At 33.4% G+C, this 26,368-nt stretch overlaps 1 protein-coding gene and 2 long non-coding RNA genes across 3 annotated transcripts; 2 read left to right on the top strand and 1 right to left on the bottom strand.

The window, feature by feature from the left end:
* Positions 1-1,401: 1,401 nt before the first annotated feature.
* On the bottom strand, positions 1,402-3,873 carry LOC116014928. The gene is made up of 2 exons (XR_004097514.1): positions 3,709-3,873; positions 1,402-1,676 (listed from the first exon to the last, which is right to left on the bottom strand). It is a non-coding gene; the product is annotated as an uncharacterized LOC116014928 (long non-coding RNA).
* A 10,395-nt stretch (positions 3,874-14,268) lies between these two features.
* LOC116032861 (protein BUD31 homolog 2-like) lies at positions 14,269-16,773 on the top strand. The gene is made up of 4 exons (XM_031275607.1): positions 14,269-14,412; positions 15,863-15,964; positions 16,059-16,246; positions 16,381-16,773. The coding sequence occupies exons 2-4, from the start codon at positions 15,871-15,873 to the stop codon at positions 16,534-16,536; spliced, it is 438 nt and encodes a 145-aa protein (XP_031131467.1). The 5' UTR covers positions 14,269-14,412; positions 15,863-15,870; the 3' UTR covers positions 16,537-16,773.
* Positions 16,774-23,046: 6,273 nt separating this feature from the next.
* LOC115999740 lies at positions 23,047-23,684 on the top strand. The gene is made up of 2 exons (XR_004094025.1): positions 23,047-23,137; positions 23,530-23,684. It is a non-coding gene; the product is annotated as an uncharacterized LOC115999740 (long non-coding RNA).
* The last annotated feature ends 2,684 nt before the right edge of the window (positions 23,685-26,368 follow it).

The raw sequence follows: 26,368 nt of genomic DNA, 5'->3' as shown, positions 1-26,368 counted from the left end.
GATGCACGTGACCAGGATGAATCTTGGTCGTTCTGACAAAGGAAAGGGCATAGCTGCTGATGAACAAGAAGCCGAGCCTGAAATAGATCCTGAAGTAGAAGCCAAATTTCAAGAAGATATCAGGCTCGCCACTGCTCTATCCTTGGGACAGACTGTAGAACATACGAGAGGTCCAGGAGAAACCTCAGGGGTTGCACGAGATAAACTTGAAAATCCTATTGCAACAACCGCAATCCCTCTGTCCCAAGTGAGTAATTCTGCTCTGGACATACAGGTAGCAGCTTCGAGAGATGAATCCGAGATCTCTGAAGCACTTGAGGTAGCACCCAACTCCGTTCTACTGCTGCCAGCACCTGAGTCCACACCCTCGAATGGCACCGATGAAGCTCAAACAGTTCGAGAGGGTGAAATTCCGTTGCTCCAACTACCAGGCTTTCCTATTGACATGGAACTGCCATCACCATTCCTGCTACCAGATGATACCGCATCAACCTTTGCAGCCAGGATGGTCGATAGACAAAGGTGGAGTGCATCAGCTGCTCCTGAAACAATAGTCATTCCAGATTCACCTGAGCAGTCTGAGATGCACCCTGATGAGCAACGAGAGCAGAATACTTCAAGTCCTGCTGGTTCGAGAGGTACTGAGGAGGAAGATGTGCCCATCAATGGTGGAAACCGGGAAGCACCTGTCGATGCACAATCTCCGTCTTCAACTCCAATCCCACCAGCAGATGACCATGTTCCCAGCTCTGGTTCGAGAGGTGATGCTGAGGATGATCTTCAATTGGATGGAAATCGGGAAGCATCCAATACAGAGGTATCTCCCTTAGCTGATCCAATCCCACCAGTTGCTGAAGCATCCAATACAGAGGTATCTCCCTTAGCTGATCCAATCCCACCAGTTGCTGAAGCTGAGGTTCCAAGTTCGAGAGGTGATGAGCAAGAAGTGATCCATCCCTCAGGTGGAAACCGGGAAGCACCTGACATGGAGCTACCTTCGCGCTCTAAACCCAGTGTCCCTACTGTTCCTCAGACACTCAATCGAGAGGTGGACTCGCAATTGCAAGTCATGGGTGGAAATCTGGAAGCACCCAAGTCCCCTCCGACTAAAGGTACTACTCGACCTTCTTCTCCTACTTCTAACTATGATCGACAGGCTGAAGAAGCCTTCATTGGCGAAGTGCGCACGTTCATGGCCGATCAATCTCAAAAGATGGCTCACCTTGAACGTATACTGCTCATCGTTCGTAACGCATCAATACCTGCTGCTGGCACAAGTGACTCCCAAGCCAACCATGCAGAACTACTCGAACAAGCAGTATGGGCTGAGGATGCAACACAGCGAGCTGCAAATGAAGCTGCATGTAACACCCCCATTTTTCAAACCAAAAATTAGATCGATTTTCCCTAATTTTTTCTTTCTTAATAATTCACTAACAATATTGAGGAAGCTTTACATACTTAATTGAATAGGGATGCTACCGCCACACCTAATCCTTACTTGATTAGATGCAAGGCTAACCTTAAACAATACCAAAATAAAATCCTTAGTTCACAAGTCTTTCTAAAAGTAAAAATAATAATCCACTATTACATCAATTTCTTCTTAAGCCTTGATAGTCCTCAGAATCTCGGTCTACCGCACTCTCACAGCAAACCATGTCAAACATCACCTGCTACTCAAATAGGGATTTCAAAACACAACAAGAAAGTAACGGGTTAGCAACACTTGCTAAGTAAGGGACTACTTGCCCCTAAAGAAAACAATTTTAGAAAATAAGAATTTACTTTACTTTACCCCTTCTTTCAAAAACTCGGATGCACTGCACTTTAATTCAGTAAAGCGATTTATAGATATACATATAAACGTTTCATAATATCATCACTTTAAAGATTTTCTTAAAACTTTATTTTGTGCCATACTTGCACACCACAAAATACATATGGAAGCACATCAATCACACATAAATGGGACAGGGTCCTTTATACTTAGGCCCTAGTGAACAGCTCCACGCTGAACACTCCGCAAAATTCCCATGCCAATGGAAACAGGACTCTAACCTTAAGTGTGCACACCCCCGAGTGAGGATTCCAAGCCTCACCGGGAAATTACTAGTTCTAGTATTCGGGGATTTTTCCTACCGAATACTCCACAAAACAGGGTACATAGACCCTAGTGGTAGGCAAAAACCTAACCACTCCTCAAATCAACAGGACAATAAATGTCCTAGTATCCGGGGATTGTTCCTACCGGATACTCCTCAAACAAGGTATGAACCCTAGTGGTTGGATTATCCTAACCACTCCTCAACAGGGCATAGCCCTAGTATTCAGCATACAACTAAATACTCCACAATTTCCAAGTCACATATCTTCCATAAGTTTTCAAAATATTTTATGTAATGAAATATAGCCCTTAGGCTCTCAAAATCTCTTGACCAAAATCAATTTATCAAAAATCTCAAACTTGAGTTCTTAATATAGATTATACCTCATTATATTTCCATAAGTTTTGAAATCAAGACGTAGCATAAAAGCTTGTTCATAAATTTCATAGAAAAAATAATATTTGTAAAATTAATCATTACTTGCGTTGTACATCCGATCTCTCAAAATGAGGTTTTCTTCCAAAATACAATTAGGCTAATTCTTTCCCTTGAAAAGCTCAATAAAACTCATTTCGCAACCAAGAGTCCAAAATCTACATTTTGGTCAATTTATTCCATTTGTCACTAACATGCATTCTACATAATGAGGAGTCCAATGTACACACAACATATAAGTAAAATTTAAATTTGTAAGGAATGTACATATGCATACATAATTCGTACGCCACTTATTCAAGAAAACAAATAATGATTATTATTATTATATATATATATATTTTTTATAAAACTTCGTACGGCATTTAACAGTGGAACAAAATAATAAATTTTGTTATTATTATTAGTATTATTATTACTAATAAAATAACGTACGTACATAACATAACCTTACTAATCAAACATATTCATATACTAATTGTGATACATAGAAAATTCATACTAATTGACAATAATAACTCGAGTAATAAATTGTGTACATTCAATAAGAAATTAAATGTAATGCTTGTACATAAATAATTAAATATATACCCATAAAATAATAATAATAATCATAAGCATACGTACTTACGTAAAGTTCTTTACATATAATCATATATTTATTGTTATTTTTTTATATAAAACCTACGTACGTACTACACATATACTTTATATATATAATATATACTTATATATCCACATACGTACATAATCAATATAAAAATAATTTTTTTTAATATATGTACTTACGTACATAATAGCAATATATACGTATAAAATATACATTTTTTTTTTTGGAAACACAAAAGAACATATATTTATGTACACTACTTTTAGTACACTAATTTATAAGGAATATGATTATAATATATGAATATATACATACTGCTACACACAAGAATTAATATATATGTATATATACAAGATTTTAAGTACAATTATTCATCAATACTTTCAAATACCATAATCTCTACCACAAGAGATAACTTGTACTATAAAGGTAATACATGCTTCAAGAATTTATGTAAGACAACCATGACTCGATCAATCCACACAAAAGAAAATCATGTTTTAGTCATAGACTAAAACGCATAAGGGCAAGACATAAAACCATAAATCCACTTACTTGAGAGTTTGATTTCTTCCAAGTTTCTCTACACCTTCAAATATTCAAGGTCTCTTCTTCTATCACCCACATCATAGGCTTAGGGATATATATTCCAACTCTTGAAGAAACAAGAAGATGATAAATTTCTTTTTCTTTTAGGATGAAGTTGACGGCATATGGGGGAGAAGGAGGAAGAAGAAGATTAATTCTCCACTTCTAATTTTTTTTTCGGTAAAAGGGGAGGAGAAAAAGGAGGAGTGGTAGAAGACATCCACTCATCCTCATCCATTCATCATTAAACATAATAATAAATATAATAAATTAGAAATTGTAACTCATGTAACCTCCTAATCATATCCAATCACATTTAAATAAATATTTTTTTTTATGATTAATAGAAGAAAATGTATTGGATAGATACACATACATATATACATGTTTACATATATATACGTACACATAGTATTCCATATATATAATAGTAATATATATACACACTTACATATATATGTATGTAAAAATGTTTATATTTAAAAGTAATATATACATACGTATACTACATATACATATATAATATACATTACCAAAGTGCATAATTATATTTAATTATATAGTTTAATAACAATATTAATAATAGTACTCATAATGATAATCATACTAATAATAATAATATTACTAGTAATAATGATGATGAGAATAAGGTTTCAAATGGACTTTGAGGAATAAAGAATTGTGATGGCTTGAAGGTTAAGATTGTAGTGTTCAATAGTAGAGGTATAGGGTTCAAATCTCAACAATATAAATAAATATTTTCTTTTTCTCTCATAAAGATGAACACTATTTCCCAATTGAATAATTATTTAACTTGGTGAAAAATCAGGGTATTACAATCTACCCTCCTTAAAAGAAAACTTCGTCCCCGAAGCAGCCCTATCTTAAAACTAACGCCAAAAAACGAGGTGTTAAACTGCAGTAGCTCAAGCAGAAGCTGAAAAAGCAAAGGCTGAAGTGGCCGAACTACGACGAGCTTCGAGCTTCGACAGCTTCGACAGGACGTGATCACAGCACTACTCGATGACCTATCGAACCAAGTGCCTGCCCAGCTGCAATCACTTTTCGAAGGTATGTCCACCCTACTTTCCCACTCGATGACCTATCGAACCAAGTGCCTGCCCAGCTGCAATCACTTTTCGAAGGTATGTCCACCCTACTTTCCCATATAGCTGATGCCAACAAGGGGGAAATCAAGGGTCAAGAGGGACATCCTCCACGAGCAAGAAAAGGGCAGCAAGTGAATCCTTAACCACTGGATCTCTTCCGAAAATTCCACGAATAATGAGTAAAGCTATGGAAGAAGCCAAGAGGCAACAGGATGGGCAGCAAGTGAATCCTTAACCACTGGATCTCTTCCGAAAATTCCACGAATAATGAGTAAAGCTATGGAAGAAGCCAAGAGGCAACAGGATCTAAGGGTTCAGCGCACACTGGAAATGGAGAAAAGGAGAGAAGAAGAGTCAACAGGATGGGCAGCAAGTGAATCCTTAACCACTGGATCTCTTCCGAAAATTCCACGAATAATGAGTAAAGCTATGGAAGAAGCCAAGAGGCAACAGGATCTAAGGGTTCAGCGCACACTGGAAATGGAGAAAAGGAGAGAAGAAGACCGAGAAAGAAGAAGAAAGAGGCAAGAACAACAAACGGCCAAAGAGAAGAAAGATGAGCAATTCATGAAATACTACAAGTCAGGGTTCAAAGAGGACACAACAGAATATCTCAATGGAACAATAGTAAGTCTTCTTGCCAAAATTGACTTATCTCTTCACAGCGGCCTTACTCCTCTGGAATGCATCGAATGGTGGAAAGATGGGGTAATTGAAGGTAACTTCATAGGTGAAGCCTTCATCAACTACCTTCACCTTGAAGTATCAGATGAATATCTCGAGCAGGTGAACTCCAAAGACCCCATCAAGACACGAGCAGCCATAAACGAGAAGAGGAAAGCTAACAAGCAGTAAGCTCTCGATGTCTACATGCATTCTAAACTTTATGTTGTTCTTTATCTTCTTTCAACCTTTCTGCTAAGTACTATGTAAAACTCTCCCTTAATCTCAATATATATATCTTTTGCTGGGGTGTTGTGTGAGTTTTCTTTATGTCTTAGCAGATTAAGCTTGTTTGTCAAACTTACCGTATGAGCTGAAAATAAAATACAAAGTTTATTCTCTTGAAAATCAGTCATATAAGTAAGTATAGTGTTGGCATCATCAAAAAGGGGGAAATTGTTAGGAACATAATGTAATAGGTTTTGATGATACCAAATGTAATTTTAAATCCCCTAAGTCTCGAAAGATAAGAAATTCTTGTAAAGTTCGACAAGTAAACTAAGAGCGAAAATACAACCGGGTAACTTGAGCTTAACTCGGAAAATATTTAAGCTTAAGGTAAACTTGTGTGAACACCTTAGAAGTCTCGTGTTGTAATCTTATAGATAGATCAGAAGAAGGCACAGGACAACACTGGAGGAATAAGGGTCTGCGAGACATCAACTAAGTCTCGAGACATAAGCAGAGTTCGAGAGATAGGATCTCTCGATACAATAATCCAGTTCGAGACATGGGATCGAGACATCAACCTTGGTCTCGATAAACTGATACTTCTCCAATTGATTAAAATGGCAGTTGAAAAGCATGGATAAAATAATCCAAGTCTGGAGAAGAAGAATATCATGGAGATAAAATATTAAGGAGGTGTCGAAAGAACTTTATGGAAACTACCGAAAGTGGATGCCACGTCAGACTTCCACCACAAACGGTCTAAAGGTACACCGAAATAAGGCATGGTCTTAATTCCCTAAAACGAGGATCAATGGGAATATAAAAGAGTAACTTTTACCAAAAGTAGTAAGTGGAGCATGGACTCAAGAAAGTGGATTATGGGATATTCACTACAAGACAAAAGGTTCAAGTTACAAGACCACCACTCCATGAAACATGCTAAAACTATGCAAGTCCCATGATCAGCATGAGAGACAGATTTCAAACGGAATAATTTTCCCTCCAACGGAATTATTCCTCAACTCTCATATATAAGGACGTGAAGGCACAAGAGAAAAAAGTTACGAAGTTTTTGAGAAAGGTTGGTTCGAAAATTTTAAGAGGTGTTTCTTTTCAAACGTCCAAAAGTGCAAGTGCTAAATCCAGAATATCACTTTGATATTCACAAGTGCGAGAAAACACATATTAGTGTTTGAGAGAGTTACATAGCTTCAAAGATATACATATCCAGAAGGTGATCAAAGCTGCTCAACAAGGATTATCATTCAACGAAAGCTCTTGATCATATTGGAGATTGTTACACTCAACCGTGACATCTAAAGGTCCTTGCTTTGGATAAGGCAAGAAGAGATGGAGTAACCTGGCAGCTGTCTTGCGAAAAACCTGAGGCTTGAGGCGGGNCCCCCCCCCCCTTCTAGACTTGTACCCCATCCCCTTGGGACCAACATAAACAGTTAACTGATTTGCTTTCTCAGTATCCTCAGAGATATGTGATGTTGAAGAAATTAAAATGGATAAAGAAGATGCGGAACATCAGTCAACAGCATCAGTTCACAAATCCAGATTTATATATCCAAAGCAAAAGATGGGGATGCCTCACCTTTTAAACAAAATATAGTTTATAACAAGCTAAGGTATTAAAAAAAATAAACGAAACCAAAAATAAAACAATACAAAATTGGCAGCCTCTAAACAATGGTACAAATTGAAACTTAAACCAAACAAAAGAATACAAAAAAGGCAACCTCTTAACAATGCTACAAATTACTTTGCTGCAGGGGCAACACCATGGCTAGGTGAAGCAGAAACCCGAGGCTTTTTCTCCTGAGATGGCCTTGGAGAGTGGGGAGGAGCCTCTTTCATTAGAGTGGAAGCCATGGAAGACTGTTGGGTGTTAGTTTCAGGAGTAAGGATCTAAACGCATACGATACCATTTTCAACCTGAGCTGCAAGAGGAAATGTTCATTCAATTCGATATCATATATCTTCCAGATATGCAAGAACTAATGACCCAACTACAAAAGAAAGTTCAGAACAGAATGCTATTTTTTTTAATTCAATTAAGGAAATAAATCAAAACTACAATTATACTCCAAATTACCTATTATGACTATTGATTGTAATAATTTTAGACATCTAATAAAGGAAAGAAATAATAATATTATAATTATTCACTCCAAATTCAATACTATTGATCATATCAATAAACAACTAAATATTAGTTTTAACTATTTTTTTTCTTGCATCAGTTTCTCACAATTCAAACAAATAACATAATGAAGAAACTCACAGGGTCAACAATTCTTAGGGGCAGCAAGAAACAAAAAACCACAGACAAAGGTAAGTCCCAAATTCAATCTCAAATATATAGTGTTTGAATCATTGTTTTACTTATTATCTATATGTTATCTATATTTTTAGAGCCACACAAATCAAGATATAAAATGTTAGAACCCTATTTTAGATTAATGAAATTGATCAAACCATATATTTTGAAACACAAACATGAACATATACAGTGAGTTATGAACATATATAATATTCACGGACTTATTATTTTTGCTTTGAGTTGTTTAAAATTTCAGAATAAAACAAAGAATATGTTTACTTGGCACATTTCTGAAAATTTCAGTTTTTTTTAACTTTGATTCTAATTCTCACTTCCTAGAAATTAGGAATATGCGAAGTAATAAAATCACAAAAACGTAAATTATAAATTTTAACAACCTCATCTCTAATTACTCCTTCATGAAACCAAAAATTAGATTTTCACACAAAAACCACGAATCAGAAATGCAAATAATCGAAAACAATCACAAAATCGTTACGAACCTTACCTGACGATTTGGAGAACCACGGCTTACCAACCAAATTTCGACTACATCGATAAAATGCCGCTTCTCCTATATCATCAACCAAAAAATAAAATCAAATAAATAAACAAATTCAAAACTTAAAAAAATCCGTTTTCTTCATTCACCGACGAGAGTTCCAAGGAAAATCTTTTCCTAAAGTTTGAGGAAAAGTGTACTTTATGGTGTTCGGTTCATAGGAAATTGTTTTCCAATGGAAAACTAATTCCTCAAACATGCGGAAAACAAAATCCGAACATGGACCTGGTATTTTGTTTTCCGTTGTAGATGGGAAGAAAGATTGAAATGATTGGACTATTCTACCCTTATGCTTGCTTCTCCTTGATTACCCCTGTGAGACTTTGCACAACAACCAGTTCATCTTCATCCCCAAAATCCACATACTTTTATTAACAAAAAAAATACTGAAAAAAAAAAGAGAAAGTACTATCAATCCAAGTCAACAAGCTAATCAAACAAGGAACTCATCTTCCTCTTCAAAACTAAAAACACAAACAAACCTATAATTTTTTAATTCACAAATTAAAATGGAAAAAAAAACAAAACAAAAAACAACAACGAAAACTGCCAACTAGAGTCAAGCAACGAGTGAACCCACGATTACCATCTCTGACCACCAGATCGTCATCTTCGATCCTCCATTTTCTTCTCCTCTCTTGCCTTCTGCGATGCCGATGCCGATTTGTTGCAATAGTGGGATCGCAGCAGTGTCCAGTGGGAAGGGATTTGTTATATCTAATGGGTTATGGGCTGCTGTGATTAGAAATGGGTTATGGACTGGTGGGATTAGAAATGGGTTATGGGCTGCAGCTTAACATTAACATTAATTAATTAATTAATTAATTATTTAATAATAATAATAATAATAATAATAATAATAATGATGATGATGATGATGATGGTTGTGGGTTTAGGTATTTAATAATAATAATAATAATAATAATAATAATAATAATAATAAGGGCATATAGGTCTTTATACGCATTATTCATCACTAATCCAAACTCAACCAAACAATGGAATTCAGATTCCCAGTAATTTCTTTTCCACTAACCAAACAATAGAATCTATTTTCCTGGTAATTTGTTTTCCATGGAATTTGAATTCCGTTTCCTTCAAATCTTTTCCATCCAACCAAACGGGCTGTAAAGGACTTATTATTATAATTATTTTTTTAATATTTTATTTTTAATTAAATTTATTATTATATGCATTATTTTAATTAAATGTATTATTATATACAGTATAATTTTTCCTACTCTGTAATATTAAAGATAATGTATTTAATTGAACGTAAATGTGTAATTGTACCGAATTCATAAAAAATGTTTTTTTCTTTAACAATTTGGGACTCTGTTGCACTGGGTTATGCCATTTTAAATACAATATGTAATTCAAAATTGAAAAAAAAAATATACAATAAAAATACATATCGAAATAAGATATAATATTTAATTTTTTATTGTGCTCATTGCTCTATATTTAAATCACGAGTCATTATTTAACAATCATTTTAACTGTCTTTTTTTTTTTTTTAGAAAACGAGCCGTTGTGTAATGATAATAATACACAAGCATCGTTATTGCAATCGAATATTTTGTTTGATAATGCTCAATCATCGTTACAATCAGTTGTTGGTTCACCTGCATTTACACCAGTTAATCCCATAGTGAACGGTAAGCAAATATGTTATATCAAAACCCTAGCTAGCTCTTTTACTTAATCATTTTAAAATTTTCTTCGTTTATATAAATAATTGCAGTGGTCGGTAGTGAACGATTGTACGGTGGATTTATGATGTGCTCTCCGAGGAAACCTATTAACATGTCTACCAATGGTAATTAAACTCTCATTCAATTTAATTTTAATAATTTCTACATTTTATTTTATTATAAACACATTTCCATTTAATTGTTTTTTTTAAATTAACGATTGTACGGTGGATTTAATGGATGCTCTTCATTAACACCTATTAACAGACCAAGCAACGGTACTATTACTCAAAAATAAAATAAAACATAATTTGTTAAAAGATACTCAAACTTTTATTCATGTATTATATTAAATTGTTGCAGTTAATGTTCATCCAACTCCATTCGAAGATAATTATGTGGCCACCAGAAGAACATCATTAAGTGCATCCACAAATGGTATATATTATATTCAATTTATTATATATCTCATCATGACTAAAGTAATTTGTTAATTTCTTTTAATGTATTTAGTCATTTAATCATTGTTTAAATTTTACGTGTTAACATTATTTTAGTGTTTATTTGTTTCTATTATTTTTTTAAAAAAAACTATTGCAGTTGCAAGCAACCCAAATTCATATGCATTGAACGTTGAAATTCCACCTGTCACACATTTATCTGTCATCATAGATGGTAACACTTTCATATATTAATTGACTACTTATTTCTTCATCTGTTGTCTATGCTAAATGTTTTGTTATATATGTTTAAATAAAAGTAAAATATATATTGTCACTTTCATGTTATATATATTTCATTATAAAATTTTGCAGTTAATATGCGTGACATATCTTCACCGTTCACTCAATGTTCATTTAACATTTCAAATATGTCAACTTCAACATCTTCATCACGCCAACCATTAGCTGATGTATCAAATGGTAATTTAAACTTCATTGTTCAATAATTTTTTTCTTTTCAGTATTCGTAGCCTGTGTTAACAACTTTTTCCATTAATTAACACTAAATTAACAATTCATTATGTTTTTTAAAAGTGGAAAGAACATTGGATCCTCAATGTAATCGCGCTTTGTTGTCAACTGTGAGAAATTCCAATAAGGTGTCATCAAGAACAGATGTCAGGAATTTAAACTCGGATTACGAACAAGTTGCATCTCACAATAATGGATATGATAATTATTTATTTTAAATTACAAAACTTCCTTCTGTTAATTTTTTACGCAACACAAATAATATATGTTAATTATAAATTATTTATGTTACTAGATTCGTATTTCGACCTTGGAGATGTTTCTCATTCATGTAATTATTGTGGTGCCTTATTTTGGCGCCAAGAGCGCTCAAATCAAAATGTTACACGCGGATTGCCGAAATACACAAAGTGTTGTTACGAGGGCAAGATACAATTACCTCGCATGAAGGATCCTCCTCCTGTGCTACAGAACTTATACTTTGGTCATACTAAACAGAGCACACACTTCCTCAATAATATTCGAAGGTATAACAACATGTTTTGCTTCACATCTGTAGGTGGTAGAGTGGATAGGTCAATCAACACTGGTAACGCACCTCCGGTATTTAGAATTAGTGGTTAAAATTATCACTGCATTGGAAGTTTAGTTCCAGGAGAAGGGTCTACCCCAAAATTTGCGCAACTATATATTTACGACACAAATAATGAGGTTAACATGCGCATCAATTCTGTCAGGTATGTTTTCTTAAGAAATTCATTTTAACTTTCATTCGTTATCCATAAAGATATTCAAATATTATTTATTTAGTCCTGTTTTTTTCTTATGCAGACGAGATAATAACTCAGGTGATATCCGCGAAGATATTGTGGAAAAATTAAAAAACATGTTGGACCAAAATAATGTTTTGGTTAAATGTTTCAGAATGGCAAGAACCGAGATCCAATCTAACCCAGTTGTTGAGGTTAAGATGAATTTAATTGGCAGACGGAGCAAAGATGGAAGGACATATAATTTACCAAGTGCTAATGAGGTAGCTGCACTTATTGTCGGGGATCTGGACCCATCAATGGGTGATCTAGACATATTGATACAGAGCAAGACTGGGCAGTTGAAGAGAATAAACCAATTAAACCCTGCGTATCTGCCGCTACAGTATCCTTTGTTGTTCCCATACGGTGAAGATGGTTACCGTGAAGATATTTCATTCTCTAATGCATGACACTAAGGACTTCATGGTGGTAGGAAAAGAATTAGTCCTAAAGAGTATTTCTCATTCTATATATATGAGAGAGTAAATGAAAACCATACATTATTATATTCTAGGAGGTTATTTCAACAATACTTTGTTGATGCATATACAATGATTGAATCTGCACGATTGATCTACATTAGAACTCATCAGAAGGCTTTGCGTTGTGAAGCTTATCAAGGATTGAGCGATGCATTAACAAGGGGAGAATTAGATCCTATCGGTCGGGGTAAAAGAATTATACTACCATCATCATTCAGAGGTGGAGCCAAGTATATGATTTAGAACTATCAAGATGCAATGGCAATATGCAGACAAATCGGTTATCCACATTTGTACATAACATTCACTTGCAACCCGAAGTGGCCTGAGATTGAGCGGTATGTTGCCCATCGTGGCCTTAAACCAGAGGATAGACCAGATATTATTTGTCGCGTGTTTAAAATGAAACTTGATACTATGATTGAAGACATCAAAACACAAAAGCTGTTTGGCGACATATGTGGAGGTATTTCATTATCATACATATTTGCATTTGTCTTAATTAAATCTAAGTTAAATGTATAAACTTTAATCTTCATTTTTATTTATTTTATTTTCAGTTATCTACACTATTGAATTCCAAAAGAGAGGACTTCCCCACGCACACATATTGCTATTTGCCAAAACAATAAATAGGGCTAATTTCGCAGCCGAGATTGATGCTATTATTTCAGCTGAAATTCCTAACCCAGATGCTGACACTGAGTACCATGATGTAGTCGACGAATTCATGTTGCACGGACCGTGTGGACAACTTCGGAAGGATTCGCCCTGTATGATAAATGGTAAATGTTCAAAGTTTTTTCCAAAAAAAATATGTTACTCATACGTGTTTGGATAAAGATAGTTACCCGATCTACAGAAGGCGTGATAATGGGCGTATAATCGTTGGGAATGGAATCGAACTTGATAATCGTTATGTTGTTGCGCATAATAAACATATGCTCCTAAAATATCGCGCACATATTAACGTTGAATGGTGCAACCAATCCAGATCTATTAAATATTTGTTCAAATACGTGAACAAGGGAAATGATAGGGTCACGGCAGAGTTCATGAGTAGTTCTACAAATGGACGCAATGGTGATGTGGTTGATGAAATTAACATGTACTATGATTGTCGGTACATATCAGCATGTGAAGCAACGTGAAGGCTTTTTGGGTATGCTATACATTGTCGGTACATATGCTATATATATCTATATAAAACATATATCTTGCGTACATATAATTTCTATAATTGAGTTGCTACACAACGAAGTAATTAAACCAATTAATACAAATCCTAAACATTGATATGCAAATTGTTTAATGTATCAACACCTAATGTGTATATCTACATGTTTGTTATTAATTGGTAATTATTTGTTCATATTCAAGTTATTTGAAAAAAAAAAATTTGTTCATATTCAAGCAATAATAACATCACAAAACACAATGAATTAAACTCAATTCTCCAATTACATTATATATATTTTATATTACGGTTTACACAATTGTATTACAATATAAATATTATTCACATATTATAACAAATTCATTCCGTGCAACGCACGGGTGGAAATATTAGTATAATAATAATAATAATAATAATAATAATAATAATAATAATAATAATATGTTACGGAGTAGTATATTACGGAGTAACATTCAAATCCCCAAAATCTAAAACCTAAAGTTCTAATTTCAAAAATCACACCGCCTCTCGCAGTCCCTCCCTCCCCTGCGAATCTGCGAGCAGCTTCAGCCGACGACGAAGACGGAAGATTCCTCCTCCCCTGCGACTGCCGATAAGGTCTTACTTCCAAATTCAAGGTAGGGTGTTTCTTAGGCTCTTAGCACCTATGATTTATCAGTATTCATGTTCTTGATTCTTGAAAAGATGGGATTTATGAGCTTGAAAAGAAGCTTCCAAATTCTACTTCTAATTATTCTAATATCTGTGATTGACCGTATCATTGGCATTGGGATTTTTCTACATCTGGTATTTCTAGTTTTCTACATCGTGAAGGCTGGAATTTTCATGCTTTTACTTTATGCAATTTTCAAGACTTTGAATAGCAATTTTGCTTTCTTTATTGGGTTTGAGGTTTTGAACATTTATGTAGAGGATACTGCTCTTTAGGTGAAGAATTTGATGATTATTGAGTCAAATCATTAGGTGAGCAGAATTTGGAATGTTAATGTTTCACTGAAATGAAGTTTATATCATACATGCTTTGTTCTGATTAATCCTTTTTTCTTTCTTTCCTTATGTCCACTCTGTATTTGTGGATAGGTTAGTGGTTCTTGTTTGTTTGCTTAAAGATTGCATTGAATATGGCCTTGTCTAGCAATTATTATACAGTATGTAGTGTATATATTTGTGTGCTGTGGATTTGGAGTCCTTTTTAGTGCCATATTGAGCTCTCTCTCTCTGAAAAACTGTGTAGTTTTCTCCATGGGGTTGAAATAGCATGTAATTTACTAATGGATATTGCTAATTCACTGATGCTTTTTTGAATGTTTATGTCCTAGCTTCCATTGCTTTCCAATAGTTAATGAAATTTTTTTGAAAATAAAATCACTCTTTGGGTTAATTCTCTGCTCCTTAATGCTATCAAGAAACTTGAAAAATAAGGACAATTTTTTTGAAGTCAGAGATGCTATGTTAATCAATGCGGTGTTAGTTGCATATATTTGTTAAACTATCCTTCATGCACACTTCCCTTCAATGATGCATGTGCTTTGCATTTTTGACCTGCCAACTTCCTCCATCATGGTTCAAAGTTTATAATCTCCATTGGGATGGCATGTATTCTTAGTCTTCTTCCTTCATATTGATATTCAAAACCTGATCTAGACTTAACCAGTCAATCTAATATAGATACAGAAAAACAGTGGAGCCTCATGCCTTTCTCCCTTAGGAACTTTCCTATTGAATCAGTTGATTTTACAATAGCTTTGCCAACTTTCAGTTTTTCTTTATTGCCAATTTTGAAAATGTAGCATTGTAACTCAGTTGCATTGTTGTGTATTGGGTGATTGCTTATACTTAATGTGGTGAATGTGACATCTTCAAGGCGTGCCTTATTGATCTCAGAAGGATCTTCTCTTGGATATGATACTTGTGTCATGAATTATTCTTTGCTACTCAGTCATGCAAAGCCTTTTATTATTTTAAAGACAAAATAAAATAAATACTCTCAAATGACACAGAATACAGATCTTAGCTTGCATGTAAATATGCCATGTTCTCTAATGCTCAGGCACTTAAAAATTGCAGATAAAAGCATGCCAAAGGTGAAGACAAACCGTGTCAGGTACCCAGAGGGATGGGAATTGATTGAGCCTACTCTAAATGAACTACAAGCCAAGATGAGAGAAGGTTTGATCTTTGAATTTTCCTATTGTGTTTGACATTGATCTTTTAAAGTTTGAAAAGCAGTATTATTAATTTATTTGTAATTTTTTGGGAACAGCGGAGAATGACCCGCATGATGGGAAAAGAAAGTGTGAGGCTTTGTGGCCTATCTTTAAAATTTGTCATCAGAAGAGCCGCTACATTTTCGACCTTTACCACAGGAGGAAGGAGATCTCTAAGGAATTATTTGAGTTCTGCTTGGATCAGGGTTATGCAGACCGTAATTTAATCGCGAAGTGGAAAAAGGTGTGGTTGGATCAGACTGCATTTGCTATGTGGTTATGTGAATAATATATTAAAATTTTGGGCTAAAGATGATACATACAGGGGGAAAGATGATGAATTCTTCTTCTAACTGGTTTTTTGTTTGCTTATTGCAGCCTGGCTATGAAAGGCTGTGTTGTTTGAGGTGCATGCAACCTCGGGATCACAACTTCCAAACCACATGTGTTTGCAGAGTCCCTAAGCATCTAAGGGAAGAGAAGGTTATAGAATGTGTGCATTGCGGTTGCAAAGGTTGTGCTAGTGGAGATTGATTGAGTGCTTCTTTCTTATTGAGTGAGTAATCCAGTGCTTCTTTATCTGCTACCTGACTATGCCAACCTTCAGTTAAGCCAATGTTGAAACTGTAACTTGTTTATTGCAACTCGATCTGCACTATTATATTACTGTATTTCTGTGTCTAAAGATGTTTATTACGGAGTATAACTTATGAAAATATGGGAAGTGTTAATTCCACTTTAGGCCCTTCAAGTAGCCGGCCTTCTGTCTCACATGAGATATCAATTGATATTGAAGGCCGTTCGTTATTCATATCTCCAAAGTAGTCTTGAAACGTATGTCCGCACTTTAATTTATTTGTGTGAAAGAGATCGAGGATTGAGTAATTTAAAATATATCACCATATATGCATTTGCATTTGCATTTTTAAGAAACCACAAGTTGAGATCGATATCAATGCAAACACAATGATACACTCTCGGTGGTGCTGCAGTAGTTATTATTATTATTATTATTATTATTATTATTATTATTATTATTATTATTATTATTATCATCATCATCATCATCAATGGAAGCACAAGCAAGCTAGCTAGCTAGGCTAGCTTCTGCTTGAGCTGATCGAGGCTTAACAATAAGATCAACTCGATCTGATCAACACAATATAATAATGATCGATAGATGCCACTACTAATTCAAAGTCTATCATAAATTGTACTTTTGGTCCTATAACTATAGGGGTTTTGTTAATTGCAACACTTGATTTTAAAAACTAACAAATTAGTCTCCTAACTATGCATTTATTAACACATTTGGTCCTCCGGTCCGGTCCGGTCAGATTTGGCCGGAAAAACGAAACCTATTTAAAAATTACTTATATGTGAGGGTAAAATTGTCATTTACGAGGTCTTCTTCTTCCTTGTGAATGGGGAATTCCCTGTTACGAAAAAATTGTACACCTAATGGAGTTTGCGAATGAATTCGAGAAAACGGAAGAAACCATGGAACCGGTGTTCTGCTCCGGAGACATGGGAACAGTACAGTTCCACCGTGACACCAAGCCTTTTGATAAAGATGTTCCAATTCTGATTTGCAACTTGCTCCAATTCCCCATCTCCTTCCCATTATCAGTGCTTAATTTCCTGCAAATTATGTTAGACCATTCTCAACTACTTAATTAATGCATCCCAATAATTCTTTACGCCTCTTCCCTGTTTGTTGAGTATGAGCCCAGCTCTGGCTCTCTACAACCGTGGCGGTGATCCCGCGGCCATTGGATCCCTTCCATGATGTTGAAATCAATTATATGAACCTCTTTGCGGTTCTGGGTGCTTCCAGGATGGCTTGGTTCGCGATGAAATGCGCGAATTTTATGTACGGGGAGATTTCTTGAAGCATCTCGAAAGTCGACATTACTGATCCCTCCTGCCACTTCTGCTCCTCATAATTCATGGTTTTTAAAACCAAATCAGCGTCACTGGATCAATTCCTCATTCACAAGGAAGAAGAACTCGTAAAAGGACCGTTTTGCGCTCACATATAAGTAAGGAATAAGGCTCAAATTGATCACGAAACGTAAATTGAAAGTGTAATTAGGCCATTGAACCAAAAAAAAGTGTAATTAGGTCCATGAACACTCTAAATGTATGCAATTTCACCGGATAGCAAGTTACCATGCATTTTCTCAGGTTACTTGCTTACGTGGACGGTGAGTTGTTATTCTAAAATAAATTTTAATAATAAACTATTAAAATAAAAATTAAAATAATTAAAAAAAACACACCTGCGGCCACCCCCTCCCCCTTTAATAATACCCTTACCACCTTGATAGGAAACCTGTGCATGGATCAAATTTAATTTAATTTATTATTATTATTATTATTATTACTACTACTACTACTACCGAAACTCAACTTCTTTCACAAAAAAACTTTTGCTTTATTGTGGTGTGTGTGTGTTTTTTTTTTCTTATTTTAAAATTTTAAATTATTTTAATTTTTTTATTTTAATAATTTATTATTAAAAATTATTTTAAAATGTCAATTCACCGTCCATGTAAGCAAGTAACCTGGTTAAATGGATGGACATTTGGATGATTCAGTGACTTAATTACACTTTTTTTTGGTTCAGTAGCCTAATTGAATTTTCAAGTTACGTTCAGTGACCAATTTAAACCTTATTCCTATAAGTAATTTAAAATGAGTTACGTTTTTCGGTCAAATCTGGCCGGTAATTTGACCGGAGGACCAAATTTGTTAAAATGCATAGTTAGGGAATTAATTTGTTAGTTTTTAAAGTCTTGCAATTAACAAATTAACAAGACCTCTATAATCATAGAATCAAAAGTGTAATTTTCTCTGTGTGTATATATATATATATATATATATATATATATATATATATATATATATATATATATATATATATATATATATATATATATATATATAGTGGAACTTACTGTGGCAAGACAAGTAGAGCACGAAACAAATGTCGTATATGCATACCCTTAATTAGCTAATTGTTGTCGCCTACTATACTATTGCTATTTAATTATTTTCATAAAACAATTACGTAGTATTTATTTATTTTCACGGGCTCATGGAAAATTATGCTATGGATTCGGGTCTATGTTCACAATTTTAGAATTCTATGTTTACAATTTTAAAACTTTATGTTCACACTTTTATACTCTATATTCACAATTTTAGATCTTAATATACAAAATTACATTACTTAATATTCACAATTTTGTTATATAGATTAAAAAATTGTTTTATACGGTTAAATATAGAGTTATGAAATTGTGAATATAAAATTCTAAAATGGTTAACATGGACCCGGGTCGGTAAATGGCATAACAACCGCGCACTCATCTTCCCGCCGGCCAAAAACCTCACTTATTTTACACTCAATATATACCAAGGATTATGAAAAGCTAGATTGAGGAGACCGATCAATATGATAAATCAAACTTATACTACTGTATGTCTGTATATATCGATCATATTCAGGACCTTACAAAAATAATAAGCACACTTGAACCCCTAATTTACACAACAGAATCAATTATGCACGAGCAGTGATAATAATCTATATATATATATATAAACAAAATCTTTCAAAACGAAATCTTATTTCCCGCTCAAAATATTGGACATTAAAACAATTAAAACAATAAAATAATATTAATTTATATATAATATAATATATATAAAAACAAAATCTTCCAAAACGAAATCCTATTTCCCGCCCAAAATATTGTACATTAAAACAATTCAAACAATAAAATAATATTAAAAGTACAATAATATTAAAACACAAAATCCTATAACATCAAAACATTGTTATGCATTAGGATTAGTACATTGTTATAATAATCTAAAAATATATATATAAACAAAATTCTCCAAAACGAAATCCTATTTCCCGCCCAAAATATTGTACATTAAAACAATTAAAACAATAAAATAATATTAAAAGTACAATAATATTAAAACACGAAATCCTATAACATAAAAACATTGTTATACATTAGGATTTGTACATTGTTATAATACTTATAAAAACAAAATCCTCTAAAATGAAATCATATTTCCCGCCCAAAATATTGTACATTAAAACAATTAAAGCAATAAAATAATATTAAAAGTACAATAATATTAAAACACGAAATCCTATAATATCAAAACATTGTTATACATTAGGATTAGTACATTGTTATAATAATAATACTTATAAAAACAAAATCCTCTAAAACGAAATCCTATTTCTCGCCCAAAATATTGTACATTAAAACAATTAAAACAATAAAATAATATTAAAAGTACAGTAATATTAAAACAATAAATACTAAAAAAGAAGAAAATGAAGCAATTGTAAGGTGACATTAATTTGATAACTGCTTACTATTTACAACCACCATATGTAACCAAACTTACTCGGTAGTACAATGTCTCATTTCTGTCATGAAGTCGGTTTAAGATCCTCCATACGACGATTGTTCTATGTTCCGCCAGGGTGTGGAGAGTTATACTATCTTAGATGTCTTTTAAATTTGGTACGCGGACCTTTTAGCCATGAAGATATTCGCACTGTTGCAGGAGTCATTCATAATTTGTTTAGGGTTGCGTGTTATGAATATGGATTATTAGATGATGACAAGGAGTACATTGATGACATTATTGATTCGAGTTACTGGGCATCCACGTATGCTTTGCGAAGGTTATTTGTTACGATTCTCACTTCAAGTTCACTCAGTAAGCCAGAAGTAGTTTGGAATGCCGTTTGGGACTTTCTTGCCGAGGATGCACATGTTCAACGTCAACGTGTCTTGCAAAATCCAGGTATATCGAGCTCCAATCTATTTATTCGACTTTGTTATTTTCTTTTCATTATTTATAAATAAACTAATTTGTTATTTGTTTTTGTTTCTTTTATTTTTTTGCCTTTTAAGAGTTGATGTTATCGGATTTAGATAAAAAAACAGTTTGCTATGATAGAGTTGGAGAATTTGCTATCTTCGTGGGTAAAAAGCTTGAAAGACTTTCTAGAAATGTCAATTCCAGACGAAAGTAGCATGAGTTTGAGTGAAAACATGTTGATAGCCGAAGAGTTGCCGTATGACAAGGAATCTTTGAAGACAAAGCATGGGACATTGGTAACACAATTGACCGATGAACAAAAGAATGTTTACGACTCTGTGATGAATGATATTGATTCGAATGGAGGTGGATTATTCTTTGTGTATGGTTACGGAGGAACAGACAAGATGTTCGTGTGGAGAACGTTATCATCAAAGATAAAGAGCCGCGTTGATATTGTTTTAAATGTTGCTTCCAATGGAATAACATCTTTATTGTTGCCGGGAGGCAGAACGGAGCATTCCAGATTTGCTATACCACTTTCTTTGAACGAAGATTCCACGTGCAATATATCTCAAGGTAGTGACCTTGCTGAGCTTATAATAAGGAGCAAATTGATAATATGGGATGAAACACCGATGACGCATAAATACTGTTTTGAGGCTTTGGACAAAACCATGAGGGACATATTGAGGTTCGCCATACCGGGTAGTGTTGAAAAGACTTTTGGTGGAAAGACAGTAGTTTTGGGCGGCGATTTTAGACAGATCATACCTGTTATTCTGAAAGCAACAAGACCAAAAGTTGTCGGAGTAACTATTAATTCTTCATACCTGTGGACAAATTGCAAGGTATTAAGGCTGACCAAGAACTTGAGACTACGGACCTTAGCTTCAGAGGAAGATAGACATACAGTTGATTGGTTTTCAAAATGGATTGCAGACATCGGAGATGGGATTGCAGGGGTTGTAAACAATGGTTCATCTGATATCGATATTCCGGCAAGGTTTTTGTTGAAGTGTGGACACGATCCCATAACAACTATAGTTGAGAGCACATTCCCAAGCTCGAGATATGACATGCTTGATGAGTCGCAGCTAGAAGGCCGAGCGATCCTCTCGCCGACTTTAGATGTCGGTGATCAAATTAATTAGTACATGCGCGACATGAATACTGCAGAAGAACGAACATATTTAAGTTGTGACTCTTTGTGTAAGGCAGAATCAGGCGGTGAAAATCTATCAGAAGTGCACACTCCTGAATACTTAAATAGTTTGAGATTGTCGGGTCTTCCTAATCATTCATTGACATTAAAGGTCGGTGCACCTGTTATGTTATTGCGGAACATAGACCACTCTCTTGGTCTTTGTAACGGAACGCGACTCATTATCACAAGATTGGCAGATCACATTGTCGAAGCAAGAATAGTTAATGGGACACATGGAGGGACCAAAGTTCTTATCCCCCGAATGTCTCTTAGTCCTTCTGATACGCGATTGCCCTTCAAGTTCCAACGTAAACAATTCCCGTTGATGCTTGCATATGCCATGACTATAAACAAAAGCCAATGCCAAACACTAACTCACGTTGGGTTATTGCTAAAAAAACCGGTGTTTAGTCACGGTCAATTGTATGTGGCTTTCTCCCGAGTCAGTCATCCTAATGGCCTAAAGGTGTTAGCGGTAGACGAGGATGGACAAGATTGTGTTGCGACTTCCAATGTCGTCTACAAAGATGTTTTCAATAATCTTAACTATAATAAAGCAAAATCCTAGCCACAAATTTTTCCTCCAAAGTGTGAAAGCAAAATGAAGAAGCAATTTGATAGATTTGTATAATTTATTGTGTTCACATTTACTGCAACAAACAAAACAATCAGATTTTATTTACTATCTCATTAATTACATTGAGATTTAAATATATTGAAATTTGAAAGATTATTTGAATATCAGATTTTTTATTTACAATCTCAATCAAGTTGGCTTTTCGTATACTTAAACCATAATTACAAGACAATAAATTTAAATTTGAAATGACTTATACAATTTTCAAGACTAACATTAAATATACATAAAGCTTCTATAATACTACACAACACTATAAATAAGCCCTCATAATTCACAAGATAGCTACCAGTTGGAGTTCATGATCAGAAAAAATGGCTCATGGCTCAGAGATGTAGAAGAACCATTCGTGTATTTTCGCGGCGGCGGCAGAGGAGAAGGCGTAGAATGTAGAGGAGGCTCTAACAATCACGTCTGAAAAACCATTGGTATGTTTCACATAAACCCAACCTTATTTTTATACTGTGTTTGCATTCAGATTAAAATGTTTTAAAATTTGAGTTACAAATTATGTATATTTATATTATTATATATATTCATATTCATAGTCATATATAGACACCCAAACGCAATCAAAATTGAGAAATTCCAAGATTCCCGGAAATAATTAGTATGCAGTATAGTGAGTAGCAATTTAGCAAACATTATTACGAAATTTATACAAATGGGATTAATAAAATATCAAAGTCCTATATTTTATAATTAATTTTTTAATATATATTCTGTGATTAACCTGAAAACTGCCAACACAAAGAATTGAAAACCAGAAGGGAAGAAAGACGCCATATAAATTTAAACTTATTTTCTGACATTGGTAAAGGAATTTGCTAAACTGGAAGAGAAGAACCTGTTCGATGGATTGCCACAGAGGTGTGATGAGAGAGGAGCTTCGAACTTGAAAGCGCTTAGAGCAGAGAGCCGAAGGCGCCTTGGTGGACAACCGTAACCGGAGAGGCTGCGAGGTAGAGAGAGAAGATGAGTCCGCCGAGGCTGAGAGTCGGAGACGCCGAAGGAGGGGCGGAGACCCCGAGTGAGGAGAAGGGGTGTGGGCAGCAGAGAAGATGGGTAGGGCTATGCTGTATTTGGGTGAATGTATAGCATTTTTTTTAATTTAGATTATTATTATACATTTAATTTAGATTAATAATTTTTTGGAAATAATATGTGTTTAAATTATCTTTTAAACCATCTTTAATAGTTTAAATTTAAATAAATATTGAATTTAATTATTTGTATTATGTTAGAATAGTTTGATTATATTTGAATTTCTTATTTATTTTATAGAGGTGTTTAAGTTTTGGTGAAAGTTAGATTAATCAATTATAGAGGCCGAGATAATGACTGGTGCTAACAAAGGAACAAAAGTTTTAATTCCACAAATGTCAAGTCACCTTCATACCCAAGGTTGCCCTTCAAGTTTCAACGAAAACAATTTCGTTTGGTGTTATCATATGCAATGACCATTAACAAAAGTCAGGGTCAAACATTGTCACATGTAGGATTGTTACTAAAGAAATTTGTTTTTGTGCATGACCAGTTGTACGTTGCTGCATCTCGGATTAACAATTCCAATGGCTTAAAAATATTAATTGTAAATGACTCAATGACAACTTTTTCAACAACCACTAATGTTCTATATCATGAGATCTTTAATAATTTGTAATTTTCCAATTGTTTGTTTTTAATAATAAATGTAACTTATATTTCAATGTTTATTCTTTACCATTAACAAATCTTTTTGACTTTTGTTCCATTCCCAATTTCAATGTTTATTCTTTACCATTAACAAATCTTTACCAAAATTTATACTGTGCAACGCACGAGCAACTTACTAGATAGATAAAAGTTTATAAGTATTGTTGTAATGTTATGATACCTTTTTATGTGTCTGATTCGGTTAACGAGACTTGACTGAAGTTATTTTTAAATCAATTTTTCATAATGTTAAGTTTAGTATTAGTATATAAAATTTATATATTAAGAAAGTACATTAAAAATACCATTAAACACAAAAAATTAAATTTAAAAAATATTAAACAAAATAAGCAAACAATAAGTAGTTGGTTTGACCAATGAATAGTAAATATGACAGGTAAAATGGGAGAGAGGGAGTATTGTGTTAGAACAAAGGTAATCCTAAATTCAAGCTACTTACTTATTTATGTATATTATTTTGACTAGATAATGCTATAATATTATGGTTTGCGTAATATTGTAAAATATGGTAATACAATCCCTATCCCTAATATAATTGTAAATTAAAATAGAATTCCTAATAAAATATATTCTTCCCTACGTTCCTATTCGTAATACAATTCTAGACTAGAATTACTAATGATAATAATTCAGTATATATATTTCTTTGCAATGCAATCTATACAATTAATAAAAACAATATCCTCAGTTTTAACTTGCAACACAACGCTCTACGGTCAACCAACAATTACTCAACTGATTATCCCATTATTCCCATGTAAATTTTTCTCTAATATAGTTATACTTACTGAATATCAAAATATAAGTGTACCTCAAGATCTTGCAATAACTAACCAAAAAGTAATTAAATTAATGAATATGATGCAATGTAAATTATCTACCTATTGCATTTATACACTTATTTTAGAACACTAAATTTTTGTGATAATTGTTGCATGCAAGGAAGACTCATACTATAATTGCATTTATACACTTATTCATACTCATATTCGATGTTATAATTTATATAATTGGGCCAATTTCTAAAAATTCCTAACAATGATATATAAAATCTCTAAAGTTACAACACCGCATGCCTACATCTACACATTAGCTATTAATTTGAGCAATTATTTACTCGAATTCAAGCAATGGTAACATCAACAAACATAAATGACCCAACTCATATCTTCACTTGCACTATATAATATTTTGATGTTATAATTTAAATAATTGTATATCCATTCAAATATTCTTAATATATTATAACAAACCCATTCCGTGCATCGCACGGGTGTAAATACTAGTANCAATGATATATAAAATCTCTAAAGTTACAACACCGCATGCCTACATCTACACATTAGCTATTAATTTGAGCAATTATTTACTCGAATTCAAGCAATGGTAACATCAACAAACATAAATGACCCAACTCATATCTTCACTTGCACTATATAATATTTTGATGTTATAATTTAAATAATTGTATATCCATTCAAATATTCTTAATATATTATAACAAACCCATTCCGTGCATCGCACGGGTGTAAATACTAGTACTTATAAAAACAAAATCCTCCAAAACCAAATCCTATTTCCCGCCCAAAATATTGTACATTAAAGAAATTGAAACAATAAAATAATATTAAAAGTACAATAATATTAAAACAAGAAATTCTATAACATCAAAACATTGTTATACATTAGGATTAGTACATTGTTATAATATATATATATATATATATATATATATATATATATATATATATATATATATATATATATATATATAAAAAATCCTCCAAAAAGAAATCCTATTTCCCGCCCAAAATATTGTACATTAAAACAATAAAAACAATAAAATAATATTAAAAGTACAATAATATTAAAACACGAAATCCTATAACATCAAAACATTGTTATGCATTAGGATTATTACATTGTTATAATCTACATATATA

This window comes from Ipomoea triloba, chromosome 1 (genome assembly GCF_003576645.1).
Source record: "Ipomoea triloba cultivar NCNSP0323 chromosome 1, ASM357664v1".
NCBI classification, from domain to species: domain Eukaryota; kingdom Viridiplantae; phylum Streptophyta; class Magnoliopsida; order Solanales; family Convolvulaceae; genus Ipomoea; species Ipomoea triloba.
This window is presented reverse-complemented; position numbering and strand designations above follow the sequence as displayed.